Here is a 26,156-nt window from a genome sequence, read left to right as displayed (position 1 = left end):
AATGAATCACTTTAACAGACATCTCACCAAAAAAGATAGATATAGATAACAAATAAGTGTTTGAAAAGATACTCCACATCCAGTGTCATCACGACAATACAAAGTAAAACAACAGTGAAATACTGATTAGAATGGCTAAAATCTGGAACACCGGAAACACCGTATGTTAGGACATGGAGCAACAGGGACTTTCATTCACTCCTAATGAGAATGCAAAATGGTACAGCCACTTTGGAAGATAATCTGTTGGTTTCTTATGAAACATACTCTTACTGTAAAGTCCAGTAGTCACACTCCTTAGTGTTTACCAGAAGGAGTTGAAAAGATATGTCCACACAAAAACCTGCACACAGATGTTTATAGCAGCCTTATTCATCATTGCCAAAACTTGGAAGCAACCAAGATGTACTTCACTGAGTGAATGGATAAACAAGCTGTGGTGTATCCAGACAATGGAATATTATTCAGTGGTTAAAAAAAAACTGTAAAGCCTGAAAAAGCATGGAGGAAACAAGTGCATATTACTAAGTGAAAGATGCCAATTTATCCAAACACATAAAATATACAACACTCAGAGCAAACCATAATGTAAATTACAGATTTGGGGAGTTAATGATGTGTAATGTAGTTTCATCAGTTATAACAAATGTACCACTGGTGAGTGACATTGATAATGGGAGACGTTATGCATGTATAGGGACAGGTAGTATATAGGATATTTCTGTACCTTCTACTCAGTTTCACTGTGAACTAAAACAGCTCAAAAAAAAAAAAAAAAAAAAACCTAAACCAACTCCTACTCTACATATATGTCATTCTTTTTATGTATTTTCTCTGGACATTTATCTCCTACAAGGTAGTATTTTGTACACTCAGTATTCTGTTAGGATTATCCATTTTACATTATTCATTTTGCTTTATCCTGTCTCCCCCTGCACATCTGACTGTCCATCCAGGATCACTTTCCTTTTACTCTAAGAACAGTTAATATTTCTCTTGGGTGAAAGTCGCTCGTGCCCAGTGCCCTCAGTTTCTGGTTTTATTAAATTGTCTGTATTTCACCATAAACTGAGTGGTTTAACTTCTACTTCTGGTATCAAAGTCCATTTGGCAACGGTTGTTTTGTTTCCTTTTTAAGCACTCTAAATATATAATTTCATTTTCTTCCTTTGTGGTTTTCTGCTAAAGTTAACTGTCTATTACTGGTCATTCAGTGGTAGTCTGATTTTTTTTTTTCTCTCTGAGTGTTACTCTCCCTATGTCTTGAATGTCAGCCAAGGTTTAGATTTCTTTTTTAACCTTTTTGAAGTTCTTAGACCTTCTTGGCTTACTACGTTTTTATTGGTTTTGTGTAAAATTCTCAGCCATTTATCTTCAAATATTGCTATTGCACTTCTTTCTTTTCCTTCTGGAACTCTAATTGTATTGTTAGATCTTTCTGTGTCCTCTGTCTCCTACTCCCTCTCCTGTATTTTCCATCTTTTTTTCTCCATACTTCAGTCTGGGTGTTTTTATATTTTTTTAGATTTTTATTTATTTTTTTAAAGATTTTATTTATTTATTTGACAGAGATCACAGTAGGCAGAGAGGCAGGCAGAGAGAGTGGAAAGGAAGCAGGCTCCCCACTGGGCAGAGAGCCCGATGCGGGGCTTGATCCCAGGACCTTGGGATCATGACCTGAGCCGAAGGCAGAGGCTTTAACCCACTGAGCCACCCAGGCGCCCCCAGTCTAGGTGTTTTTATGACCCATCTCCTGATTTGCTAATTCTCACTTCAGTTATGTATAATGTTATTAAATCCATCTATTTAGATCTTATGTGGTTTGCTTCTGGAGTTCTTTTTTTGATTATTTATAGATTTCTTCCAGAATTTACAATGTTGTCTTTTATCTTTCTTGAACACAGTAAGCATGATTATGTATTTGTTTGTCTTCATTTATGCTGTATTATCCTGCATAGGCATGGTTATTTTTTATTATGTCCAAATAACTATACCAAAAAGTTGTCTGTAGAAATAACTTAAGGCCTAGAGTGATACCTTCCCTCAGGGAGTTACTTTAATTTGCTTCTCTCAGATGGCTGGAGCCACTAGAAATCTGGATCACCTCACTCCATTCTCAATTTTTCAGATAATCTAAAGCTGATCTACAGTCTCTGTAAGGGCTTGTATTTTTCTAGTTAACTCTTCTATCTAGAATGTGGCCCAGGGGCACCTGAGTGGCTCAGTCAGATGGGTGTTTACCTTCGGGTCGGGTCATAATCTCAGGGTCCTGGGATCCAGTCCCACATTGGGCTCCCTGCCCAACTGGGAGCCTGCTTCTCCCTCTGCTGCTCCCTCTGCTTATACTCTCTGTGTCAAATAAATACATACATGTGTGTATGTGTATGTATCTATGTATGCGTGTGTATGTGTGTATATATGTATATGTGTGTGTGTGTATACCTTTTTAAAAATGGGGGGGACAGGGGCGCCTGGGTGGCTCAGTGGGTTAAGCCGCTGCCTTTGGCTCAGGTCATGATCTCAGGGTCCTGGGATCGAGTCCCACATCAGGCTCTCTGCTCAGCAGGAAGCCTGCTTCCTCCTCTCTCTCTCTCTGCCTGCCTCTCTGCCTACTTGTGATCTCTGTCTGTCAAATAAATAAATAAAATCTTAAAAAAAAAAAATGGGGGGGACACCTCGGTGGCTCAGTTGGTTAAGCGTCTGCCTTCTGCTCAGGTCAGGATCCCAGGGTCCTGGGATCAAGCCTCGCATCAGGCTCCCTGCTCGGTGGGAGGCCTGATTCTCCATCTCTCTCTGTATCTCTGTCAAATAAATAAATAAATCTTAACAACAACAACAACAAAAAAGTATGCAGCCCTTTGAACTCAAAACCTAAAGCAAGGAGGTGCACCAAGCCCTACTTTCTTGGCAGGTGCTGGTTTGTATGTCTTTGCCCTGCACAGCTCTCCGAAGCACAGCCTGACCTCTCAGCCATCCCTTCTGGAATCAGTAAACACACTCTGAGAAAAACAAGTCCAATTATCAGACTTTTTATTCTGTCTTCCCCTGGATTCTGGTCTGCTTTTTCTTCACTGTTTTGCTGGTTTCTCATTTAAAAACTTTTAGCCCTGCTTTTTTATTAATCCTCAAGTACAGACTTGATCCTAATGATCTAGCCCACCATAGCTAGATCAGAAGCTCCCATTTGATACTTTCGTTCTCTTCATATTAACCCCACAAAGATTTAGTCCACTATGTTATGGACCAGTCATGTCTCTAGAGAAATGTCATTCTCTCTTTTCTGGTTTTTTTTTTTTTTTTTAAGTATCTGAGTTGTTTTAAAAAAATAAAAAAAGACTTAGTGTTATACCTGCATTTCTGAAAGTAGTCTCTAGTTCTTTTTTTTTTTTTTTAAAGATTTTATTTACTTATTTTAGAAAGAAGGAGAGAGCACAAGTGGAGTAAAGGGCAGAGAGGGAGGCAGACTCCCTGCTGAGCCCGGAGCCTGATGCAGGACTTGATTCCATGACTCTGGGATCATGACCTCAAGCCAAAGGCAGACACTTAACCAACTGAGCCACCTAGGCACCCTGAAAGTAATCTCTAGTTCTAATAAATATACTAGTAATCTATTGCTATGTGACAAATTGTACAATGTAATTAACAAACTGCACAATTAAAACAACGTTTGTTATATCATAGTTTCTGGGAGTCAGCAATCTGAAACAGCTTAGCTGGGTGGTTCTGGTCTCTCATGTAGTTGTAGTCAAGGTGTAGGCAAGAATTGCATTCCTAAGTGAAGACTTGATTTGGGGAAGATATGTTCCAAGCTCACTCATGTGGTTGTTGGAAGGCCTTGGTTCCTTCCTGGCCATTGGTTGGAGACTAGTTCCACACCACATGGGCCTCTCTGTGGGTTCCTCATCAGGGCAGCTGGCTTGTCCCAGTGTGAGTGCCCTTGAAAATAGAGTGAGTAAGAACACCCAAGATGCAAGGTTTTTGCTGTGTGTTACTTGTCACACAGAGCAACCCTGTGATGTACAAGGGGATTCACAAAGTGTAAATATGAGGTGGTAAAGCTGTTTGGGAACCATCTTAGTTCCTGTCTACCACATTAAGACGTTCAGAAGGAATTGAATTGTTCTTACATACAAAAATCTTTTGGCTTGTTAATAAGAGCAGACAAGAGTTAACTCAGTTAACTTCAGTGCCCCCCTGCCTCCCCCACAATGATAAACAGCCACAATTCTTATAGTAGTTCCTTGTATCCTGTGTGTTTTCTTCTTACTGATCCAATTGTGACATGCTCTATCCAGATTTTCTGCAAATTTTTAAACTTCTGGGTCCTAAGTTAAAGTTTATATTAAGAGTATAGCCTTTGGGGCGCCTGGGTGGCTCAGTGGGTTAAAGCCTCTGCCTTCGGCTCAGGTCATGATCCCAGGACCCTGGGATCGAGCCCCACATCGGGCTCTCTGCTCAGCAAGGAGCCTGCTTCCTCCTCTCTCTGTCTGCCTCTCTGCCTACTTGTGATCTCTGTCTGTCAAATAAATAAATAAAATCTTTTTTTTTTTTTTTTAAGATTTTATTTATTTATTTGTCAGAGAGAGAGCGAGAGCGAGCACAGGCAGACAGAGTGGAAGGCAGAGTCAGAGGGAGAAGCAGGCTCCCTGCGGAGCAAGGAGCCTGATGTGGGACTCGATCCCAGGACGCTGGGATCATGACCTGAGCCGAAGGCAGCTGCTTAACCAACTGAGCCACCCAGGCGTCCCAATAAATAAAATCTTAAAAAAAAAAAAAAAAAAAAAAAAAGAGTATAGCCTCTGAGGGCACCTGGGTGGTTCAGTGGATTAAAGCCTCTGCCTTTGGCTCAGGTCATGATCCCAGGGTCCTGGGATCAATTCTGGGGTAGGGCTCTCTGCTCAGCAGGGAGCCTGTTTGCCCACCCCCCCACCCCCGCCCCACCTGCCCCTCTACCTACTTGTGATCGCTGTCTGTCAAATAAATTAAAAAAAAAAAAAAAAAGAGTATAGCCTCTGAAGCCAGACTGCTTGGGTTTGAATCCTGATTCCTCTGCTTACTAGAGGGCAAGTCACTTAACTTCTCTTTTCCTTACATGTCTAGTCTGTAAAGTGGGGATAATGTTAATTCCTTCATAGAGTTGTTGTGACAATTGAGTTAATGCCTGTTAAGTTTTTGAAAAATGTACAAAGTAATGAATAATGCTTATAATAGCAGCTATTGTTACTATCATTGCTGGTTTTTGTCATTGTAAGTATGGTAATATTTCTCCAGTGTGTTAATAGTATTTGCCCCACTCTTGCTTAAACCTAGCATGATTATTAGTTGTGGAGTGTGAAGAGTTCATAGGTGGTGCTAATGTGAGGTTAACCATGAACCCCTTTGGCTTTCCCATTAGTTGGAAATGGAAAAAAAAAGCCTGGAATATGTAGAACAAAGCAACATGATGTGTTTTATAAGAGGAATCGATTATCTCTTCCAATGTTAACATTTTATGTTTCCAGTTTATAAACCTTGTTGATAATTTGATAAAGAATATGTAGCTTTTTATAGAAAGTATTGAAAAATCTTAGAAATATGATCATATTCTATAATGTTAACAGGTTTAAAGGTAACTTTAGTTATTAGCTCTTACCCCAAATTAGTTTCTATACTATAATTTAGATTGAAATTACTGGTTTGTTTTTTTAGTCATCCTAGTGAAGATCTATTTTATGTTATTTTAATATTCTTTCATGGAATTGTTACCTGCTTTCTTGTTACAGCATTCATATTTCTTCAAAGAAAACCACAGTTGATGTATTGTTAATTTTGCCTGTTAATTTGATTGTTTACATTTAGAAATTATATTGTTTTGAAAGTTGAAAATGTGATGATTTAATGACAAATCAGCAAGAATTAATGTGGAAATATAATTATTTTCCTGTCCTGCACTAAATGTATGGATATCTTTCTTTTGTTTCTTTAATAGATAGCAAACAATAAAGATGCATTAAGGAAGACATGGAACCCTAAGTTTACATTACGAAGTCACTTTGATGGCATTCGAGCCCTTGCTTTCCACCCCATTGAGCCTGTTTTGATAACAGCATCAGAGGATCACACATTAAAAATGTGGAATTTGCAGAAAACAGCCCCAGCCAAAAAGTGAGAATATTCTACTTTAACTGTATTTGAGTATTTTAATTATCAGTTTTTCAGCAGAAAAATACTTAAATTATTTGTTATTAAATCTCTCAATTTATCAAGTGTCCCCTCTAGTTCTTTCTTCTTTACCATGTCACATAATTAGAATTTTTCCCTTCATACTCAAAATCTGATACTAGGTTGGAAAACTGACCCTGAAAGAGAAATGGTATTATCTGATAGTTTCCCAGAGTTTCTGAATGCTTTTTACAGTCCCTACAGTGTTTTAAATGGTTGTCATATTTGTGGAGTCTCTTATCTATACCAAACGTTTCTCCTGTTGTTGTAAAGAGGTGTAGGCATGTTTAAAATAATCAAACCCCACCCCAACTCTGTCTTCTTGTTTATTAGGTTTTAGACTTATGATGTAGAATGGAGGGAGGGCAGGCTGATTGAGAGGGGTGAGGGACCTCTCTTTGATTTTGTCTTTTGGCCTTGACCCTTTAGTACTTTCCATACCTACCAGAATGTGTAGACAGAAGGGCACTGTTGTCACTCTCACTTAACTGCTGGTTCTTACCTTGGCCCCTTGGTTCCTCTGTAAGCATGAACAGACATGAGTTGGTATAAACTCTTTTATCAGTCACCATGCTAATCTTAGCCCCACTTGGTGAGGTACTTATTGAAGGTCCCTCTCCTTGTGTCCTTGAATCAGGTGGCTCAGAACCCAGCATGTGCCAGCAAAGGCCCTTCTCTAGTGTTAAGCACTTCGGTTATTGGAAAGGTAGAAATGAACAGGAACTGGAGGACATTAAATAAGTTTTTACTACTGTTAGAGGATATCTGTTGCCAAGTTTAAAAGAGATCAGTGACTCCTGCTGTGAGTCATACATGGACTAGATAAAATACTTGACTTACCAGTCTGCATCAGATAGCTCAACCAGATCTTGCTAAAACCAAGAGACTCGTCCTATGGCTCAGGTATCTTCAGCAGAGAAAAATTATTTCTTCATTATAAATTGTGCCTTTTGTCTTCTAGTTCTCTAGTCACAATGGGCATCTCATTAGATCAGAGAATGTGATGTCTTATATAGTTTTGACTAAAACTTAGAGAAATATTGAAAGAAGTATCTTGCTGGTGATAGCTTAGTAGTAAAACCTTCACATGTAATTACATGGCCTTTTTACCTGTGAACTTAACAAATTGGAAATGCTTGAGGAGAGAAATCATGCCTATAGAAAAACTGTAATACAGTATAAGAAATGGCAAGTAATTGACTTTAAATCGAGTTTAAATATTAGGCAGTGTAGACTATATATACATTCAGCATTCTGAATAATGAATAAACTGATGATTTGGGCAATTTTTGCAAGTATCAAGGACAGACATTATTAGCCTTGATGGAAATGCAAAGAAATTTCAGTACCATTTAGTGAAATCCTGTTACATGCATGGTTCTGTCCTAGGTTGTTTTACTTGTAGAATTTCATTTAATCCTGTGAGTATTTGGTGTTACCCCAGTTTTTTCTGTTTTGTTTTAAATAGAGAGGAATCAGAAGTTCCAAAAGAATAAATAATTTGCCTGGAATTAGCCAGTTAATTGAATCCAGAAATGTACCACCTCAAAGCCCATGATGTTCTCTGAGTGTGGCTCTCTCAAGTAGTCAAATAGACTATGACAGTGCTAAGAGCGCATAAGCAGGTATTATTACTAAACAAAGATTTTGTTTCTTGAGGCCACAAAAATATGTGATTGGTATCGGGCAAGCTTTCTTAAGTGTCCTAGGTTGAGAATTGTATATTACCACAGTGTTGGCATTTCGGAAGGCAATTTTGTGGCATATATTCATTGATACTGTTTATTACATTGAAACTGAAATGTGGAGTGGTAAAAATCATCTCTCTTTCTGATTTAGGAGTACTTCTCTTGATGTGGAGCCCATCTATACATTCAGGGCTCATAAGTAAGTATGTGCTTTTTCTCTGTTTTAAGTCAGCATCAGCATCACTGTACATCAGCCTGATTAGAGTATTTTATTTTCTTTCACTTACGTATTTGTGTTATATAGTTTTTATATTTAGTAGCGGTTTTGGGGAGGGGTTTGGATTTTGTTTTTTGGTAAATGTAAAAAAGATAGTACAGTGTTAAAGACAATTTTATCACTACTAGGGATCCTCGCTGAAATTAAATTTTATTTGGATAATGTTTAAATGTTATATATCTTGTGCTTAAAATAAGTTGATGCGGTAAGGTTTAAATATTAAAAATTGGGGCTTTCTTTTCCCTTAAACATAATCTAGATAAAAATATGAAGAATTTTTAAATTATCACATATGCATGCTTTTCATATTTCCAGGTAAGCTTAAGAAATATACTAATTCATTTGATTTAGCACAGAGATTGGCATATATTTTATATAAAGGGTCAGATAGTAAATACTTTCTCAGCTTTGCAGGTCATGTATTTTCTGTTGTATGTTCTTGTTTTTGGCTTAGTTTTATAATCCCTTAAAAAATGTAAGGACCATTCTTAGCTTGAGAACTGTATAAAAACAGACCGTTGGCTGGGATTTGGCCCACAGGCCACAGTTTACCAATCTCTGTTTTAGCAGCGGAAGAAAAATGAGCAGTGCTTTTATCCTGCTTTTATTCATCGTAGAAAGCAGAAAAATAGAGAGGCCTGTGAATAATTAAGCGTTCTTATTTCTAACAAGCCCTATTATCAGATTGATTTTTGGGAATAGAAATTGATTTTTATCTCCCAGAGGTCCAGTGCTTTGTGTGGTAATGAGCAGCGATGGTGAGCAGTGCTACAGTGGCGGCGCTGACGGGCTGATCCAGGGCTGGAATACCACCAACCCCAACATCGATCCCTATGACTCCTATGGTAGGTTTTCCCCTGAAGACATGAAAGAATAAATTGTTTTCTTTTTACATACTTTACATACCATATATAAAGATAAAATGAGATATTTTAAAAATAAATTGGCAAAAGAGAACAAGGTCTTTATTTTGTTAAAGAGGATTCTTGTATTGAGGAAACAATTTGATTCACATATGCTAAAAGAATAAAGAAAAAAATGTGTTATTCCTGAAAATCCAGTTCCTACTCCCCAAAGTTCCATTGATTGGAAATGCTGCCTAGATTGACAATTGTTTTCCTCATTTTAGGCGTCTGTACATAACTTGATACATTATTACTAATCTGTAATCATGTTTCATTGCTGTTGCTACATATTCATTACAATTCTTGACAAACAATGAAGGAAAATGAATGTTACTCATTTATTATTGGAGTGTCTAGGAGCTAATGATTTTTAAACTTTGTGACACCAAAATACTTGAAAGGTCTTAAAAATTAAGAAGTGCCCTTTTAGTCTTGGGAACAGTACCATAAAACATAAATCCACCTTAAAATCTGTCACTAGATGTTACCATAAATTCTCTTGCAAAAACTCTTTAGGAATTGACTATTTTGGTTTCCTCTTATATTAAATTCTAGAATGGTGTGGAGTGTCATATTTCTCCTAAAACCATATTTATTTTCATTTTCATTTAAATTAATTTTACCACCAAACCTAAGTGAAGATAAGAAATTCAGTACACAAAAAATTTCCCCAACATTTATTTAATAAGCATGTGACATATATTTTGTGAAAGGTAAAGCCCCTCTCTGTTTTTCCTTACTTCCTTTATCTGTCGAGAGGATCAGCTGTCTTCATTCTGTTTCAGGCCAACCACCCTTCGCCTTTTGCTCTTGACCTCATTCTCTCTTGTTTCTTTGGAGATTGCATTTCATTCTCTCTGGCTCTGTCTCATTCTCATCTTAAACCTTGCCCTCTTTTCTCTCTTTCCATCCCCTCAGCATATAAGTAAATTTAGGTGACTCCTATCCCGGGCAAGAAAAAGCCTTTCCTTAACTCCATTTTCCTCTTTGGCTTCTGTTTATTCTCTCTTTCCTTCCTCATCTGTCTCTTTGGTGGTAATGACTAGAAAACACAGTCAGGAGCTACTGCTTCCATGCCTTTCTCTTGTGCATCATCTTTCTGCATTCTGGCTATTCCACTTAACTATAATACGATTATCAGTGACTATCTAATTGGCTGATCCAATATAAAAGGGGTATTTTACAGTCCTTGTTTTACTAGATGTATTGGCATCTGAAACTGCAGACCACTCCATCCTTTTTGAAATATGACCACTATTGGCTTTTTTTTTTTTTTAAAGATTTTATTTATTTATTTGACAGACAGAGATTGTAAGTAGGCAGAGAGGCAGGCAGAGAGAGAGGAGGAAGCAGGCTCCCTGCTGAGCAGAGAGCCCGATGCGGGGCTCGATCCCAGGACCCTGGGATCATGACCCGAGCCGAAGGCAGCGGCTTAACCACTGAGCCACCCAGGCGACCCCTAAATGTCTTCTTTAAGCCTCAGATGCCTGCAGAACATTTCAGAGTGGCTGTCTCATTGTCCACAATCCCCACAAGGGCCGGGTTTCTTCTCCCATGTATTCCTTATTAGATGATGGCACCACCAGAATCACCCAAACTAGAAACCCAACAGTTAGCCTTTTGCTTTGTTCTGTTTACTATCCACACTTCATTAATTACCTACTCCTTTTGATATTACCTCATAAATATTTCTAGAATTTGCTCCTTCTGCTTTGCCCCTTTTACCACTGCCTTCTCTTGGGTCTACATCATCACTCTCCCAGTCTACTAACGCAGCCCCTTTGCCTTCATGTTGATTCTCTCCAGTCTGTTCTACACTACAGTGAGGCTACCTTATTAAATACATACGTCACCCAGCTGCTCCGGGAAAACCCTTCAGTGGTTCATTTTGCTTTCAGAATAATTTCCAAGTACCTTAGAATGTCCTAGAAATCCCACCTCAGAGTGGCTGCTCTCATCGCCTCTACCTCCTCCCTCAGACTTCACGCTTCAGTAGATTTCCTCACGTGTCATGCTTTCTGTCCTGTGATTTTATCGGTGCCAACTCCTTTGCCAGTGGTGGCTTCGTCTAGTTTTTGACTGGCCGATGCCCGTGTACTCCAGGTGTCACTCTCTCTGGGAAGCCTTCACTCACCCCAGTTACTCTCTGGAAACTGGTGTCTGTCACCATTATTATATTTACCACAGCGTCTTTTGAGACCAGGACGGTATTGTGTCTTAATTATCTGGGTGGCCCCAGCACCTGACATAGTGCTTGATACATTGTGTTCTCAATATTTTATGGTACGACAGAGAGAAGGTAGAGGACAGATCCCATTATTGACATTTTAAACTTGTGTGAGCCTCTTCAGAGTACTGCTTCGTAGAGTCACTGCACAGAGGAATAAGGAAAATTTCCACTTGGACTTGTATTATGAAACGGTGCGAAGCGATCCTCTTCCTCTTGCCTCCCTCCCTATCACGCACATCATTCACATGTCAGTTTTTGCTATTTGAGTATTTGGGGGTTCCTTTAGGTCTCCATTCCTGTCCACGCGGAATAGCAGAGGCCTGTTGCTCCCAAAAATAACTGCCATTCCGAGTGTGGAGGTCAAGGGGGAGAAGTGTCCCAAAGGAGCCAGGGGAGGAAGGGCTCTCTGTTCACTTCCTCAGGGAAGACTTGTGGCTTCTCTGAAGGTGGATGAAATTCAAATGATGTGTGTTAACATGCTTTTAAAAATCTAGACAAATTGAAAGAAAAAAGGGAGGAGAAAGGGAAATACCTAATTTTTTAAAGGAGAGAAATATATACTTAAAATTTTAAATTTATAAACCCTAGACTCTGCATTTGCCTATTTCCAAGCCTCTTTTTAGTTATTACAGCATTTCAGAAGAATAACAGAAACCAGAAAGCATGTTTTATACTGTTCTCAGGCAACTTGGTCTGTATATTTAGTTTCTCTGGGATCTAAGTACCGTTAGGGTTTGTTTCTTTTCTCTTGATTTCGCATTCTTGCTGTTTTCTATAGATCCTTCTGTTTTAAGAGGCCCTCTTCTAGGCCACACCGATGCCGTCTGGGGCTTGGCTTACAGTGCAGCACATCAGCGCTTATTGTCGTGTTCAGCAGATGGCACTCTCCGTTTATGGAGTACAACTGAGGTTGCTCCAGCCCTAAGTGTATTTAACGATAATCAAGGTACATACTTTTTAAAAATTATTCTAATGAATTTTTATAAGACATCTTATTGTAACAGTAAGCAAATAAATAAGTAAATGATTCTACAAACTGTTTAAATTTAATTTGAAGGGATGTTTTTAAGCAGCGAAAGTATATTTGCTTGAATTTCCAGCTTAATCATTTTTAAAAGCACAATATTTGGTGAAAGAGCACACATTAAAAATGTTTTTTTCCGAGATATAATTTATATACCGTAAAACCACATATTAAGGATATTTTATTAAGGATATTGAGTTTGACAAATACGTGGCTTTTGCACCGATCAAGATCTAGAACATTTCTTTCACTTCTTCAAAGTTTCTTTGTGTCTTCCCAGTCCCTCTTCCTGTTCCATTCAGAGGTATGATTTCTTTCATCATAGATAAGTTTTATCTCTTCTGAAATTTCATGTAAATGGAATCATACAGTGTGTACTCTTTTGGTATCTGACTTTTTACTTTATTATGTTTCTATGTTTCATCCATGTTCTAGTAAGTATCAATTTGTTTAGTTATGATTCATAGTATTTCATTAAATCAGTGTATGTATTTATTTACCTCTTGATGGACTTGTGGGTTATTTCCAGTTTTTGACCATTATGATCAAAGCTGCTGTGAACATTCACGTATTTTTTTTATGAGATAATAAAGAGCTGGAAGTAGAGTTGCTGGGCGTTAGAAATGGTATTGTGTATTTAACTTTATGTGAAATTACCAAGTTTTCCAAAGTGGTTGTGCCATTTTATACCACTGACAGCAGTGTATGAGAATTCCAGTTGCTCTAGATCCCTAATTATTAATACCTGGTGTCAGTCTGTTCAGTTTTAGCCATTCCGGTGGGTTCGTAGCAGTGTTTCATTTTGGTTTTTAATTTGTGTTAGTTTGGTGACTAATTATTTTGAGAGCTTATTTTGTGTGCTCATTAGACATTAATCTTACGTTCTTCTGTAATATACACATTTTTGAACTGTTTGCTTACTTTAGATTTTGAGCCAAATCAAAAGATAAGATTATATTCATGCATATCATTCTATTCTGTTTATAAATACTCTCCAAGTTTAACCAACTTTTACCCTATTCTAGATGATAGCTGAAAATACCTTCTTTATTTTTGAGCTGTCATAACTCATATCTGGGTTTTGATGAGTTACCTGCATCTAATATTTGTATGGCTCTGTATACAATCATAATAATACTAATTTGAAATTTTACTTTTTTAATTCCATATTTTTGGTGAATTAAAATTTGTTAAGGAGATGGGCTTTTAAAATAAAGAATTCCTATGATGGCAGTTTAAGCCTCAGGTTGTGTGGAAGCAACAAAACTTATAGTCCATACATGTTTTCCATTTAGTTTCCCAGTAAAGGCCTGCATTCTGCGAATCTTTTAGCTGAGTAACAGGTAGAAGACTTGCTGAACAGGTGAGAATAATAAACTAGGCTAGGGCTAAAAGTAACAGAAATAATTTCCATTGAATGCCTATGAGTTAATTTTTATTCTAATGTTGAGTCTACTTCTTAAGGAAATCTTGTGACTATTTGTTTTGCTATTTTATGTGGACAATTTCAAGTAGACCTTCTGATCACCATTCTCTGAATATGTTCTGACTCTTTTAGAGTTGGGAATCCCTGCCTCTGTGGATCTCGTGAGCAGTGATCCGAGCCATATGGTAGCATCATTCAGCAAAGGATATACAAGCATCTTTAACATGGAAACACAGCAGCGCATTCTCACTCTAGAATCTAACCTAGATTCAAGTATGTATACTAACTTTAAATACTCTTTGTTTGGATCAAACTTTTAAGCTTTATCAAAATTATAAGTACCAGAGTCAACTACAAAAATATACTTGTTATTATAAAGAGTTCTTGCTTTTTAGATCACAGAACACAGTAACTTAGAAGGATATAATGATTTACAATTGATTTTAAGATTTTGGGTTAAGTTTACACACATTTATACTATTTGGAATAGCATTTGAGCTGTTCCAAAGAGGAATCAAATTGTATTTTATACCAAATGATTGGTTTTCAATTCTATTTGAAGACAGTAAATATTTATTCTGAATATAAAATAAATCTTTTTCATTTCTCATTTTTTTTTTTTAAGATTTTATTTATTTATTTGACAGAGAGAGACACAGCAAGAGAGGAAACACAAGCAGGGGGAGTGGGAGAGGGAAAGTAGGCTTCCCACTGAGAAGGGAGCCAGCCCAGTGTGGGGCTGGATCCCAGGACCCTGGGATCATGACCTGAGCTGAAGGCAGACCCATAAAGACTGAGCTACCCAAGCACCCCGCATGATTTCATTTTTAAAACAACTTAATTTTTAATTAGTAATGTAATTTGACACAGCCTGATTAGAATGTAGATCAAGTTGTGCCTCTCAGAATCTCAAATACGAAGCTTCTTATTGGATATAGAAAGTAAGGAAATAATTTCTCAGATTGTGAAGAAGATACTACAGAATTTTAGTGGTTTTGGCTCCCTTCCCCTGCTTTTTAAAATTTATTTTGTTATTATTATTTTTTAAATTTTATTTTTTTATTAACATATAATGTATTATTAGCCCCAGGGGTACAGGTCTGTGAATCGCCAGGTTTATACTCTTCATAGCACATACCTTCCCCAATGTCCATAACCCCACCACGGTTTTGGCTTTTTAACCATTGCGTTTTATCTTTTGGCTTCATCCAGACAGTGATAATTTAGGATGCAGTTGATAAAGAAAACTGTGTAAACATATACTATTGTTTTAGTCTCAGAACTAATTCTTTTTTTTTTTTTTTAAGATTTTATTTATTTATTTGACAGAGAGTAAGATCACAAGTAGGCAGAGAGGCAGGCAGAGAGAGGGGAGGAAGCAGGCTCCCTGCCAAGCAGAGAGCCCGACATGGGGCTCGATCCCAGGACCCTGAGATCATGACCTGAGCCGAAGGCAGAGGCTTAACCCACTGAGCCACCCAGGCGCCCCAGAGAACTAATTCTTTAAAAAGAATTACCACAGGGCACCTGGGTGGCTCAGTCTTTAAGCGTCTGCCTTCAGCTCAGGTCATGATCCCAGGAATGATCCCAGGGTCCTGGGATTGAGGCCCACATCGGGCTCCCTGCTAGGCAGAAAGCCTGCTTCTCCCTCTCCCGCTCCACCTGTTTGCATTCCCTCTCTGTGTGTGTGTCTCTTTATCAAGTGAATAAATAAAATCTTAAAAAAAAAATTACCACGGTACCCTCATGTGCTTCTGTGTGTCTTTCTGTCTTTCTCTCTCTCTCCCTCTTTCCCCTCTACCCATTTCCTCTCAAAAATTTCCCTTATTCCATTTTGGCTTTCTTCATTTTCTCTTCCCAATCTGTTGGCCTTTGTTCTTTTCTGAGATCATGTGAGAATTTTTTGGGAGGTAGACATGAATAGAGTTTTGAACTATTTGGATATAAAAGAGAGAGGCAAAAAAATAAAAACTGAGATTATGGAATAGGAAAAAGAATTTTTTTTTTTTTTGGCCAAGAAATATAGGCTGTAGACTGTCAGTAAATTTAAACTCATTTAAATATGTGACCGGGGCACCTGGGTGGCTCAGTGGGTTAAGCCGCTGCCTTCGGCTCAGGTCATGATCTCAGGGTCCTGGGATCGAGTCCCGCATCGGCTCTCTGCTCAGCGGGGAGCCTGCTTCCCTCTCTCACTCTTTGCCTGCCTCTCTGCCTACTTGTGATCTCTCTCTGTCAAATAAATAAATAAAATCTTTAAAATAAATAAATAAATAAATAAATAAATAAATATGTGGCCTAAAGCTTACAGTAGTAAAATACAGAAAACAATATAAAACTAAGAAAAATGTGAACATTTTTGGAATTACCTTCGGATTTGTGGTCAGTGCTTTGAATGTCCTGAGTGGTAAATACTGATTTTTAATGACTGCTCTAAATTAATATGATGTGAAGTCTGGCAATTTCATTTTTTTCCTTAAATGTGTGACTATAAAGTCATAATAACTTTTTGCTTTATACTAGAAGCATTTTCTGAGGAGAACTGCCAAAAATGTTTTGAACAAAGCAGCATTATTAGAATAAGTAATAATTATTTGAGTTATGATAATATGTTCTGGTATTTCCTAAATTATCAGTGTGATTACTTTAAAGTTGTATGATGTAGTCTTTTATTCCTTTCTACCATGACTACCCCTACCTATTTATATTTCACTACGTTCTTCTTTTCTGGAACTTAGCAGATTTTTTTTAAGTTGAAGTTCTGACCAAAAACGTTTCAAGGTAACAACAAATTTCATACAGAATTTCATGCAGATGTCTGGGTGGCTCAGTCGGTTAAGCATCTGCCTTTGGCTCAGATCATGATCCCAGGGTCCTGGGATCAAGTCCCACATTGGGCCCCTTGCTCAGCGGGGAGCTGGCTTCTCCCTCGGCTTGCTGCTCCCCCTCTCTCTCCCACAAATAAATAAAATCTTAAAAAAAAAATTTAAAAGGATCAAGGATTTTTGTTTTAAAAATCAGAATAAACTAGCTTTCTACTAATTAATGTCAATGGTCATTTGACTGAAAAAATCAAAGGTAATTAAAGCAGGTAATTGAGTACTTGTCCATCTGGTGAAAAGTAAACCATTTCTAAGTTGCAAGCTGAATATGAACACTTGGAGGATTTAGATTTATTGTTAGAATGATGGTTGGTAGGCCTTCAATTGATTTCTGATGTTCTTTGCCTTTTGCTTACTTGTCTGATGTACCATTAAGTGGAGAACTTCTTGAAAATGTTATTATATAAAAACTCTTGCCTTCTTCCATCATTTGATTTCTATCGTAATTATTTCCTAGATCTCAGTAGAATTGAATCTATTCTCAGAAACCTCTTTCTCAGAATACACGGGATATTTTACTTAAAGTATTTCTTTTCTGTTACTTTCCTGCTAGATCTTACAGAGGGTATTGTTTGTGGTATGTTAGCTGCTGAGGGGAGGAGAATATCTGTATGCTGAATTTAAAACTAAACTCTTTGCTTAGGACCATTTAAATCAAGTATAACTGACCCAGCGCTTACTCTACATGGTCAAGTGACTTTTTGTTTTACTCTTAGATAACAGGCAGGGTGGCCCCCTGCCATTAACACTGGGAAAAAAACTACCTTCAGTTTTTGACAGGGGGAGGGAGGGAGGGAGAGAGGGAGAGAGAGACAACGAGCAAGCCAGTAGGAGGGTCAGAGAGTGAGGGAGAAGCCTACTCTCTGCTGAGCAGGGAGCCTGATGTGGGATCCCCGATCCTAAGATCCTGAGATCATGACCTGAGCTACCCAGGTCCCCCTATCGTCAGTTTTTAAGATGTCATATTTTTAGGAACTGTAAGAAAATCTAATTGAGTACACTAATGTTACAGCTATTTTCACCTATATTTATCTGTATTTTCTATTTTGAATGTAAACTCATAAAAACGATTCTGAGATTAGAAAAAATTTTAACTCTTTTTTGAAATAATTTTAAATATGCAGAAAAGTTTCAAGAATAGTACAAAAACTAGCTACCCTTCACCCAGATTCACTAGTTTTTAGCATTTTGCTACATTTGTGACATTTGCTTTATCACTGTCTATATTCTTGTATAATTTTAAATTCTGAACCACTTACAGAGACATCATAGACTTACACTTCTAGATCCTTTAGCATGTAATTGCTAAACACAGGGACATTCTCTGACATAGCATATTATCAAAATGAGTAAATTTAACAGTGACACTATGCTGTTGTCTAAGTTATTATTTATATTCAAATTTGCCAGATGTCCCAATAATGTACTTTACAAGAAGGGCATCTTTTCCTCTCCCTGAACCATGACATGATTTTTCCTTAACTTTGATGTATCTTAAGTTAGTATTACCTTTATATATAGAGAGATTTTTTTCCTTTAAAAGAAAAATAAAGCGTCTTAACAAAATTCACTAATATAAAACATATTTTATTTATTTATTTGACAGGCAGAGGTCACAAGTAGGTAGAGAGGCAGGCAGAGAGAGAGGAAGGGAAGCAGGCTCCCTGCTGAGCCGAGAGCCCGATGCAGGGCTCGATCCCAGAACCCTGGGATCATGACCTGAGCCGAAGGCAGAGGCTTTAACCCACTGAGCCACCCAGGTGCCCCTAAAAGATTTTTAAAGATTGATTTCCTTTTGATAAAGGACTTTTAGAAGGGCTTATTGTAGTTTAGGTACCATTTTTGGCAGCTGTGTGATTTGCGTGAGCCACCTAGTTAGGATAGAGGTAGAAGTTAGTATTGGTATTGGCTTTGTCACATGATTTTGGGGGAATCACAACTTTTTTTAGATCTTGGTTCATGCACTGTGGTATGGACTTAATGACATGTGGTCTGCCTGTCTCATTGTGCATATAATTGAAATTCTTTGAAAGTTACTATATAGTGCACATAGTAGTCAGGATGCTATTTTAAGATTCCAAACCTGGTAGACTATCAAATGAGGATCATTTCTATTTTTAAGTTTTTATTTATTTATTTTAGAGAGAGTGTGTGTGCACACATGTGCATGTGCCAGTTGCAAGGAGAGGCAGAAAGAGGGGGAGAGAGAGAATCTCAAGCAGACTCCATCCTGAGCACTGAGCCTGATATGGGGCTTGATCTCATGACCCTGAGGTCATGACCTGAGCTAAAATCAAGAGCCAGACACTTAACCAGCTGAGCCACCTAGATGCCTAGTGACCACTTCTTTTATGATGAAAAAGAGATTAAAGAGCTCAGAAGATCTCTTTGTCATATTTGTCTTCAGATGATAACCATGTGATAACTCTGTATCTAGAAAGAGTGACAATTTAAATTTGGGTAGCATCTACATGTAAATAATTGTAGAATTTTATTAAAGCAGCAGAAGTATTACAAGTCATCAGTGACCCTAGGCTAAGCCCTGGGTGGCACCCCGTTGCAGGTGGAAAAGAAAATTCTCATTTGTACATACCTCTAGATTTGTCAGTATGGTATTGCTCAGGAAGTTCTTCTTTCCTAACCTTGAGATTATGAAGAGTCACAGAATTAAATGAATTAAAGACAAGTTAAGGTCACATCATTTACCTTTTAAGTTTCTTGGGTGAGTATTCAGTTCTCTTGTATGAAGAGTTGGCTGTAAGCCTTAGCTACCTTGTTGCTCTTTTTTTTCCTTTTTTACAGCCAACTCTTCCTGCCAAATAAATAGAGTCATCAGCCATCCCACTCTTCCCATTAGCATCACAGCTCATGAAGACAGGCATATCAAATTCTACGATAACAATACAGGTAAGTGTTGATTACAGAGTGATCAGTGATAAAGCAAAAAAACAAAAAACAAAAACCAAACAAACAAAAAGCCCACCAAAAACCAAACCAAAAAAAACCACAAACAAACCCCATCATGAGTATCCTGATTTGGGTATTTCTTTAATGGCTGTATGTCCGGGAGTAGGCATGAAACAAATACCTTCCCAGCTCAGTTTCTCTTCATTCTGTCCAGATCTGCTAAGAACTAGTCTTCAGGATAGCATATAGCATCATCTTGGTTTATTTAATAGTAAGTAGATACTATGTTTTGGTCCTAGAGCCAAGGTTATGACTATGGACACAATGAAAAGGTCATTCAAATAGCAATAAAACTGATCTCTTGCTGTGAATACGTTGGGGGAAAGTAGAAACATGTTAGAAGTAGAGGCATATGATCATTATATTTTGTTTTAAATTGTTCAGTGTTTGAATAGTTTCAGTGTTAGAGATGGAGACCCCGGAGTCATTTGGTTTACTTGATTCAGTTTTTCATGGACTACTCTTTTCTGTATTATAATATTGACTATCTGGTGCTGATTGATTTGAATTAGGACATGTGGGCTTTCCCATTTTTTTTTTTATTGAATTGCGTTTTACTAAAGGAAAAATCCTGAAGACCTGTGTTAGGAGAAGGACACTCCATATTAGCAGCCATATTTATCTGAGTATCTGCTTTTGACTTTTGCTGACTTTGCTTAGCTGTGAGTGATGAGTAATTTAATATTTTAATCCCTTTCTATATGTTGTTTCCACGAAAATCATGGTCAGATTTTCTTTCCGTTCCTTTGTCTTTATTTCAGTCTCTTCTGTTCTTACAACCCACCTAATTTGCCTGTAGATAAAGGATGCAAAGTCGCTGATTAATAACGTCTGACTCTTAGTTAATGAACATGGCTTAAAGGAATATTTGTGTAGAAACGACTGACTTTTCTGTTGTTATTTGAAAGAAAAAAATAAAATCTGAAATTTGAGCTTTTGTTTTTCATCACCATGGCTGAAGTGGGGAGGGAGATACATTGTTTTAGCTGTTATGGAAAAAGCTACTGATGGAATAACTACACAGAGAGGTGTGACTGGAGAAATCAGTGTAACAAGGTAGCTGACATATAATCAGGGATGAGGAAAGCTATTAATAAAAAATAACAATCTCTTTTTTTCCAAAGGCAAACTCATCCACTCCATGGTAGCCCACCTAGAAGCTGTTACAAGTCTAGCAGTCGATCCTAATGGCTTGTACTTGATGTCTGGCAGTAAGTACATCAACTATAGTTTATTTATTTATCCTTATTAGTTTCATGTTAATGTAATGTTTCCTTTCATTTTTTTTTTCCTCCCTTTTGACGCAGGTCATGACTGTTCAATACGTTTATGGAACCTAGAAAGTAAGACGTGTATCCAAGAGTTCACAGCTCATCGGAAAAAATTTGAAGAATCAATTCATGATGTAGCTTTCCACCCATCCAAATGCTATATAGCCAGTGCTGGGGCTGATGCACTGGCTAAAGTCTTTGTATGACACAATGCATCATCTTCACCTTCTAGCTCTTTATAAATAATCAACTGCACAAAAAGAGATACAGAAGACCAGGGCAAGAATCAGCCTGTCTTGCCCTTTTGTTCTGCTGAAGGAGCACAGAGAACATTTGTTAAAGTATAGTTTTGCAATTCGTATACTGTTTTCTAAAACTGAGGTTTGTTCAGGTTGCTGCAAGCTCAGCTGAATCTATGAGCCTGAAAACGGTTTCAAATTTTCCCCCAAATAGGAGCTTTTATTTCTGAGTTTGTTCTAATTCGCTAGGCAGGCCTGAGCGAACATAAGTTTAGCTTGTCCCTCTTGAGTAAATAGGGCACGCTATACAGGACAATTAAAAAGCTTGATGACTGGGAATGAGTGGAGGAAGAACAGAAATTTAGACCTAGTTCTCCCCTGAGAAATCTTGTTAAACACATTAGGTAGTCAAAACAATAATCTTGACCATATCTGCTGTACTAACCCCTAAGTGCATAAGGACCAGGCAGTGTTCAAATGAGATTTTAATTTAGCTCTTCTTTCATCTGTGCACATAAAGCACCTGGCAAAGCATTTTACCTGTTAAAGAAAAAAAAATGCAATAATATGTTAAATATATTATTATTCAGAAATACAAACAAATATTTAGTTTGTAAGCAGATTTCTATATTGTATTACATTTTTGAAAATAGATTTGGTATCATTGTAAAGTTTAGCTGTCAAAATCAGTCATCATTATGAATAGTTGGTAGAGTCTGCTTTTACTAAAAGATTTAACTTATTCAGGTTTGAGATTCTGTTTATTTTTAAGGGCAAGCAGGGCATATCTTTATAATAATTTCTGTTAATTTTAAAAATTCACTTTATTCATGTGATATTTATAATACCAGAGTGGTTATCTCATATTGATGAAATCTTACCTTTCAGTGGTTTGAAAAGACAGAAGTTATCTGTGAGTACTCATTTGTCAAAACCCACATATCATGCTTCAGATGACCTCTTGCTCTTTCTTTGTCTCTCATACTCAAATTATCTGACATCTACTGAAAAGAGTTTATAATTATTATGTTTTAACAGCCCAGAGGGTTTGGTTAATGTCAGGCAGCTGCTTTTGCCGTACTAAATAAAGCCAACTATTTTGTACCCCAGAAGTCCTCCATTGATATATCCAAGAAGGGGAATCCCCCTGGAAATCTGGATGGAAGAGTTCAGTGCATAACCATAAGCTAAAGAGTTCTCTTTCTCTCTTCCTCCACCTACGCCTCCTCCATTCTTTAATTGGAATACACAGCATGTTTTAATAGGCAGTGTATCAGTGTTGTTTCTGGGGAAACAGCTATCATAAAGAACCAGGCTTCCCTGAGCTCACCTCGCCCATGGCCCACATGTGGCAGCTCTTGGGATTCCCATGACCCCACTCTTTGCACTTGATGTATAGACCTTATCCCTACAACTGTCTCCCTGTCTTTACAGTCTCTTGTTTGCCACAAATGTCAGAGACCAATGTAGAAATTAGAAATAAATACTAATGCCCGATGTTTCAGCAAAATGTATATGTAATAGTTCTCAGATTTAAAAAAATCCATATCCATAAATATTTTAACCTTTTAATATAATTCCTACATTCCTATCCCCACATATTCCATTGTCATAACAACACTTCGGATGATATGTGATCTACTCCTTGAAAATGTATTCTTGTGATATGGATATCAATTGACAATTTTTCTTTAAAATTTCTGTTTTCTGCCTCTAGAGTTTTGCAGTATACAGGCAAATTTTCTTTAAAGATGTGTGCTAGATTTGCCGATAGATATACAGATATGCTTTAATATTTTGACACAGCTACCTTGTCTTTACTCTGTGCTTTGGTTAACAGTGGGCTCAAGGGACTCCTTTGTATAATCAAATGACTTGACCTGGACTTGCGCTACCAGGTGATTGTTTATATTATTCCCATGCAGATACAGAATTCCACATTTTGTTTGGTTCATTCCTTTTTTGGTTCTTCAGTGAGTGAAAAAATGGTGTTGCTGACCTAACATTTATAGAAGGATACTGGAAAATTCCAGTCAGGTGCCCTTACTTGGAGTGTTTATGACAGATGAAGAGATTGTTCTACCAGTTACTACTTTAATTACCTCCCAAGGTCTTCAGTGCCTGCTTCACTTTTGTCACTGAGATTCTCAAAACCAAGACATTCTCTTCCCCTGCATTTTATACCTCATGGTTGAAATTTTTCTGTTAGTGAAAAATGACCCATGAGATATGTAGACTGTAGTGCAGATGATGGAACTGTTGAAAGTTCTTTAGCAAGCCAGTGCCGTGCCGTTGGAAACTGTACACAGAAACAGAGATTCTTCTCTACTAGCACTGTGTGATCTCAGCCTAGAAATGAGCCAAAGCTGTCTTCCAACCCGATAGAAGCATAGACATGTGTCTGATTTCCCCCCCAGCCTATCGAAAATTTAATGAAAATCCACAAAATGAACAAATTCAAGATTCAAACCATCATTGAAATGCTTTCATAGTGCTTGGTTTGTAAATATTTCGGATGAAATATATTGGATAGTATGAAAATCAGCAGGAGAAATAAGGTCCCTGCCTTATTTTCATATGCTGTGGATACATTTCTGGGAGCTTGCAGCACCCTTCTCAAAACCCAGCTGTCATACGGAGCTCATTTGCTACTCGAACCCTAGGCAGATATTTAACATAAGTGATATAATGACCTTCAGTATTTTTCTATTGAACAAGTTTAGCAATTTTTGCCATTAAACAGATGATTAGTTATGCAAAGTATTTAGCTTTTATAATCATTTTAGTTATGACTAAAAGGGGGGAAATTATGCTGCATCACTGATAATGAACTTTGTGAAAAATTTTTTGTTTATCTGACTTTCATTCCTTCAGTATTCTTGCTATAAATTTCTTTTGGAGATAATGATGAAGATTTATTTGAAAATGTCTAAAATGTATGTATATTTTATAAATATATATTATATATATTTTAGGAATATATATAATATATAGACTATATATATATACATATATATGTATGTGTGTGTGTGTATATATATATATATATATATATATACATATATATATATAAACCATAGGTGCATTTTACTGTTTTGTATTTTTGTTTTTAGAGGTAGTGTACACCGCAGGTAATGATGAGTATGATGAGTGTTGTGCTGTTTGCTTTTGCAGTATAATATATAGTTCTAAATGTTTAAATTACTGTATATATTATATTCATTATAGGCTAGCATGCTTGTTTTAAAGACTGTCATTCTAGTTTATTAAAATCTGAATGTAAGAAAACCTGGCTATTCAAATGTGAATTGAAAAATATTCCATTCTCAGTACTGAACTATTTCCATTGAACATTCAGGATTTTTAACAAAACAGATATCATCAAGAAGGCAATAGCTAGAGAATGAGAGGTGCCTTTAAATAAAATACAAATGCAGCCTTACAGTGAGGATGAGAGTTGAGTTGTGGGGGTGGGGGGGCTATGAGAGAGAGAGAGAGAAAGAGCACGCATGTGTGCGTGTGTGCGTGTGTGTGTGTGTGTGTGTGTGTGTGTTTGCCAATCTGTGACGGTCCTGATTTGTGACCATCAATGTCTTCAGTGTATCTGCTCAACTTCTAGGATTTCAGGGGACATTTCATGCGTTGTCTTTGTGCTCTTCTGAGCACCACATGTACTTTCCAAGGATTTTGAATGTGAATTCCTAGAAATTTCAGTAGAGAGGAAAATAACTATTCTTTTACTATTGTCAAGTTCAGGTAAAAGGAGAAATTATTGGTTCACCAAAATGATGGGATCTCTTAAATGTTGGCTAAGTAAATTAATTTTTTTAAAATGTGATTTTTAAAGGCCCTCTTTTTTGGGACTTCATATATTTCCCTCCTACACGAGAGCATGTCATGAAATTCTTATGTGATGAAGATTGAACTAGTAAAAATTATTTTTTAAACACCTGAACTAGTTAAAATACCACCTAAGAATAGTGTTTAAATGACATCTATCATATCTACCTCTTTGCCATTGCTGCCATTTTAACTAAAGCAAATCTTTATGACATCTGAAAATGATGATTGGATGCAATTTAAAAATCTATGTTGGTGCTTTTCTCAGGCTTTGTCATTTAAGTTATATCGAACAAGATGTCACAAATCAGATTGAAAGACATAAGAGTTTTGGTTTTCTTTCGAAAGAACTGCTTAAAATTTATTATCAAGGTTGATAGTGAGTGGATAGAGTTAAACTCTGTTTAGTATATGTCTGATATTTTCAACCAAGAGCCAAACTGTTACTGAATTTACATAGAGAAAGAGCTCAAAGTACAGTTTTCTTCAGCTTACTTTATTCTTTGAATGCTATTTCAAGGCTATTAAGTACATAATCATTAATTTTATTTACTCAGAAGTTGCCTTTGTTACTATGTTATTTGTCTAGTTATTTATATAATTGTAGTACTTTATGTGTTTGACACTGGGATTCAGGTTGTACAAAAGTAGTAGCTGATAGAAATTATATGTGTATTTTTGTGAAATGTATCAATTCCAGGAGTTCCTTTGAGGGTAAGGTCCAGAAAACATGTCCTTCTTTAAAAACAAGGGACAGGCCATTGATAAATGGTTCGAATCATTTTTACTTTCAGAACTGAAAGTTTTTTAATTGACTATATCTGTCATCCAGCTGGACCTCTGTGTCAGTGTCAGGGACACCAGATTGACAAAGCATTTAACAGATAACATCAGTTTTGTTTTTGTTTTTGTTCCATTTTTGGTTTTGTTCTTAATCTTAAAAAAAAAAAAAAAAAAAAAAAAAGCAAATTCAGGCCAGAGATCCCTAGATTCCACTTATTTATTCTAGCAGTATTCTTAAAGTGGTACTTAGGGGTCAGAATTTTCTGGATCTTTGCTAGTCAAGCTTTAGCTTTTATTTAACTGAGACCCCGCGCTTGTCATCCCTCTGATGCAAATTAGAAAGTTCATTTTAATTTAGATTAACTTTGATGTCTGCCTGGATTTTTAACAGGCTGTGAACCAGTGAGTGCCTTGTTAATGTAGAAT

The 26,156-nt window shown here is 37.0% G+C and overlaps 1 protein-coding gene across 3 annotated transcripts in view; it reads left to right on the top strand.

The window, feature by feature from the left end:
- Positions 1-23,639, top strand: part of STRN (striatin) — a 102,521-nt gene extending 78,882 nt beyond the window's left edge. For all 3 annotated transcript variants that reach the window (XM_032353006.1, XM_032353005.1, XM_032353007.1), the window contains 8 exons: positions 5,969-6,144; positions 8,041-8,088; positions 8,890-9,011; positions 12,080-12,247; positions 13,884-14,024; positions 19,433-19,537; positions 20,722-20,808; positions 20,905-23,639. In XM_032353006.1, coding sequence (XP_032208897.1) covers positions 5,969-6,144; positions 8,041-8,088; positions 8,890-9,011; positions 12,080-12,247; positions 13,884-14,024; positions 19,433-19,537; positions 20,722-20,808; positions 20,905-21,074 — 1,017 coding nt within the window. In that variant the 3' untranslated portion in view covers positions 21,075-23,639. The remainder of the gene's footprint in view (positions 1-5,968; positions 6,145-8,040; positions 8,089-8,889; positions 9,012-12,079; positions 12,248-13,883; positions 14,025-19,432; positions 19,538-20,721; positions 20,809-20,904) is intronic.
- Positions 23,640-26,156: the final 2,517 nt, after the last annotated feature.

Source organism: Mustela erminea, chromosome 7 (genome assembly GCF_009829155.1).
Source record: "Mustela erminea isolate mMusErm1 chromosome 7, mMusErm1.Pri, whole genome shotgun sequence".
Taxonomy (NCBI): Eukaryota; Metazoa; Chordata; class Mammalia; order Carnivora; family Mustelidae; genus Mustela; species Mustela erminea.
This window is presented reverse-complemented; position numbering and strand designations above follow the sequence as displayed.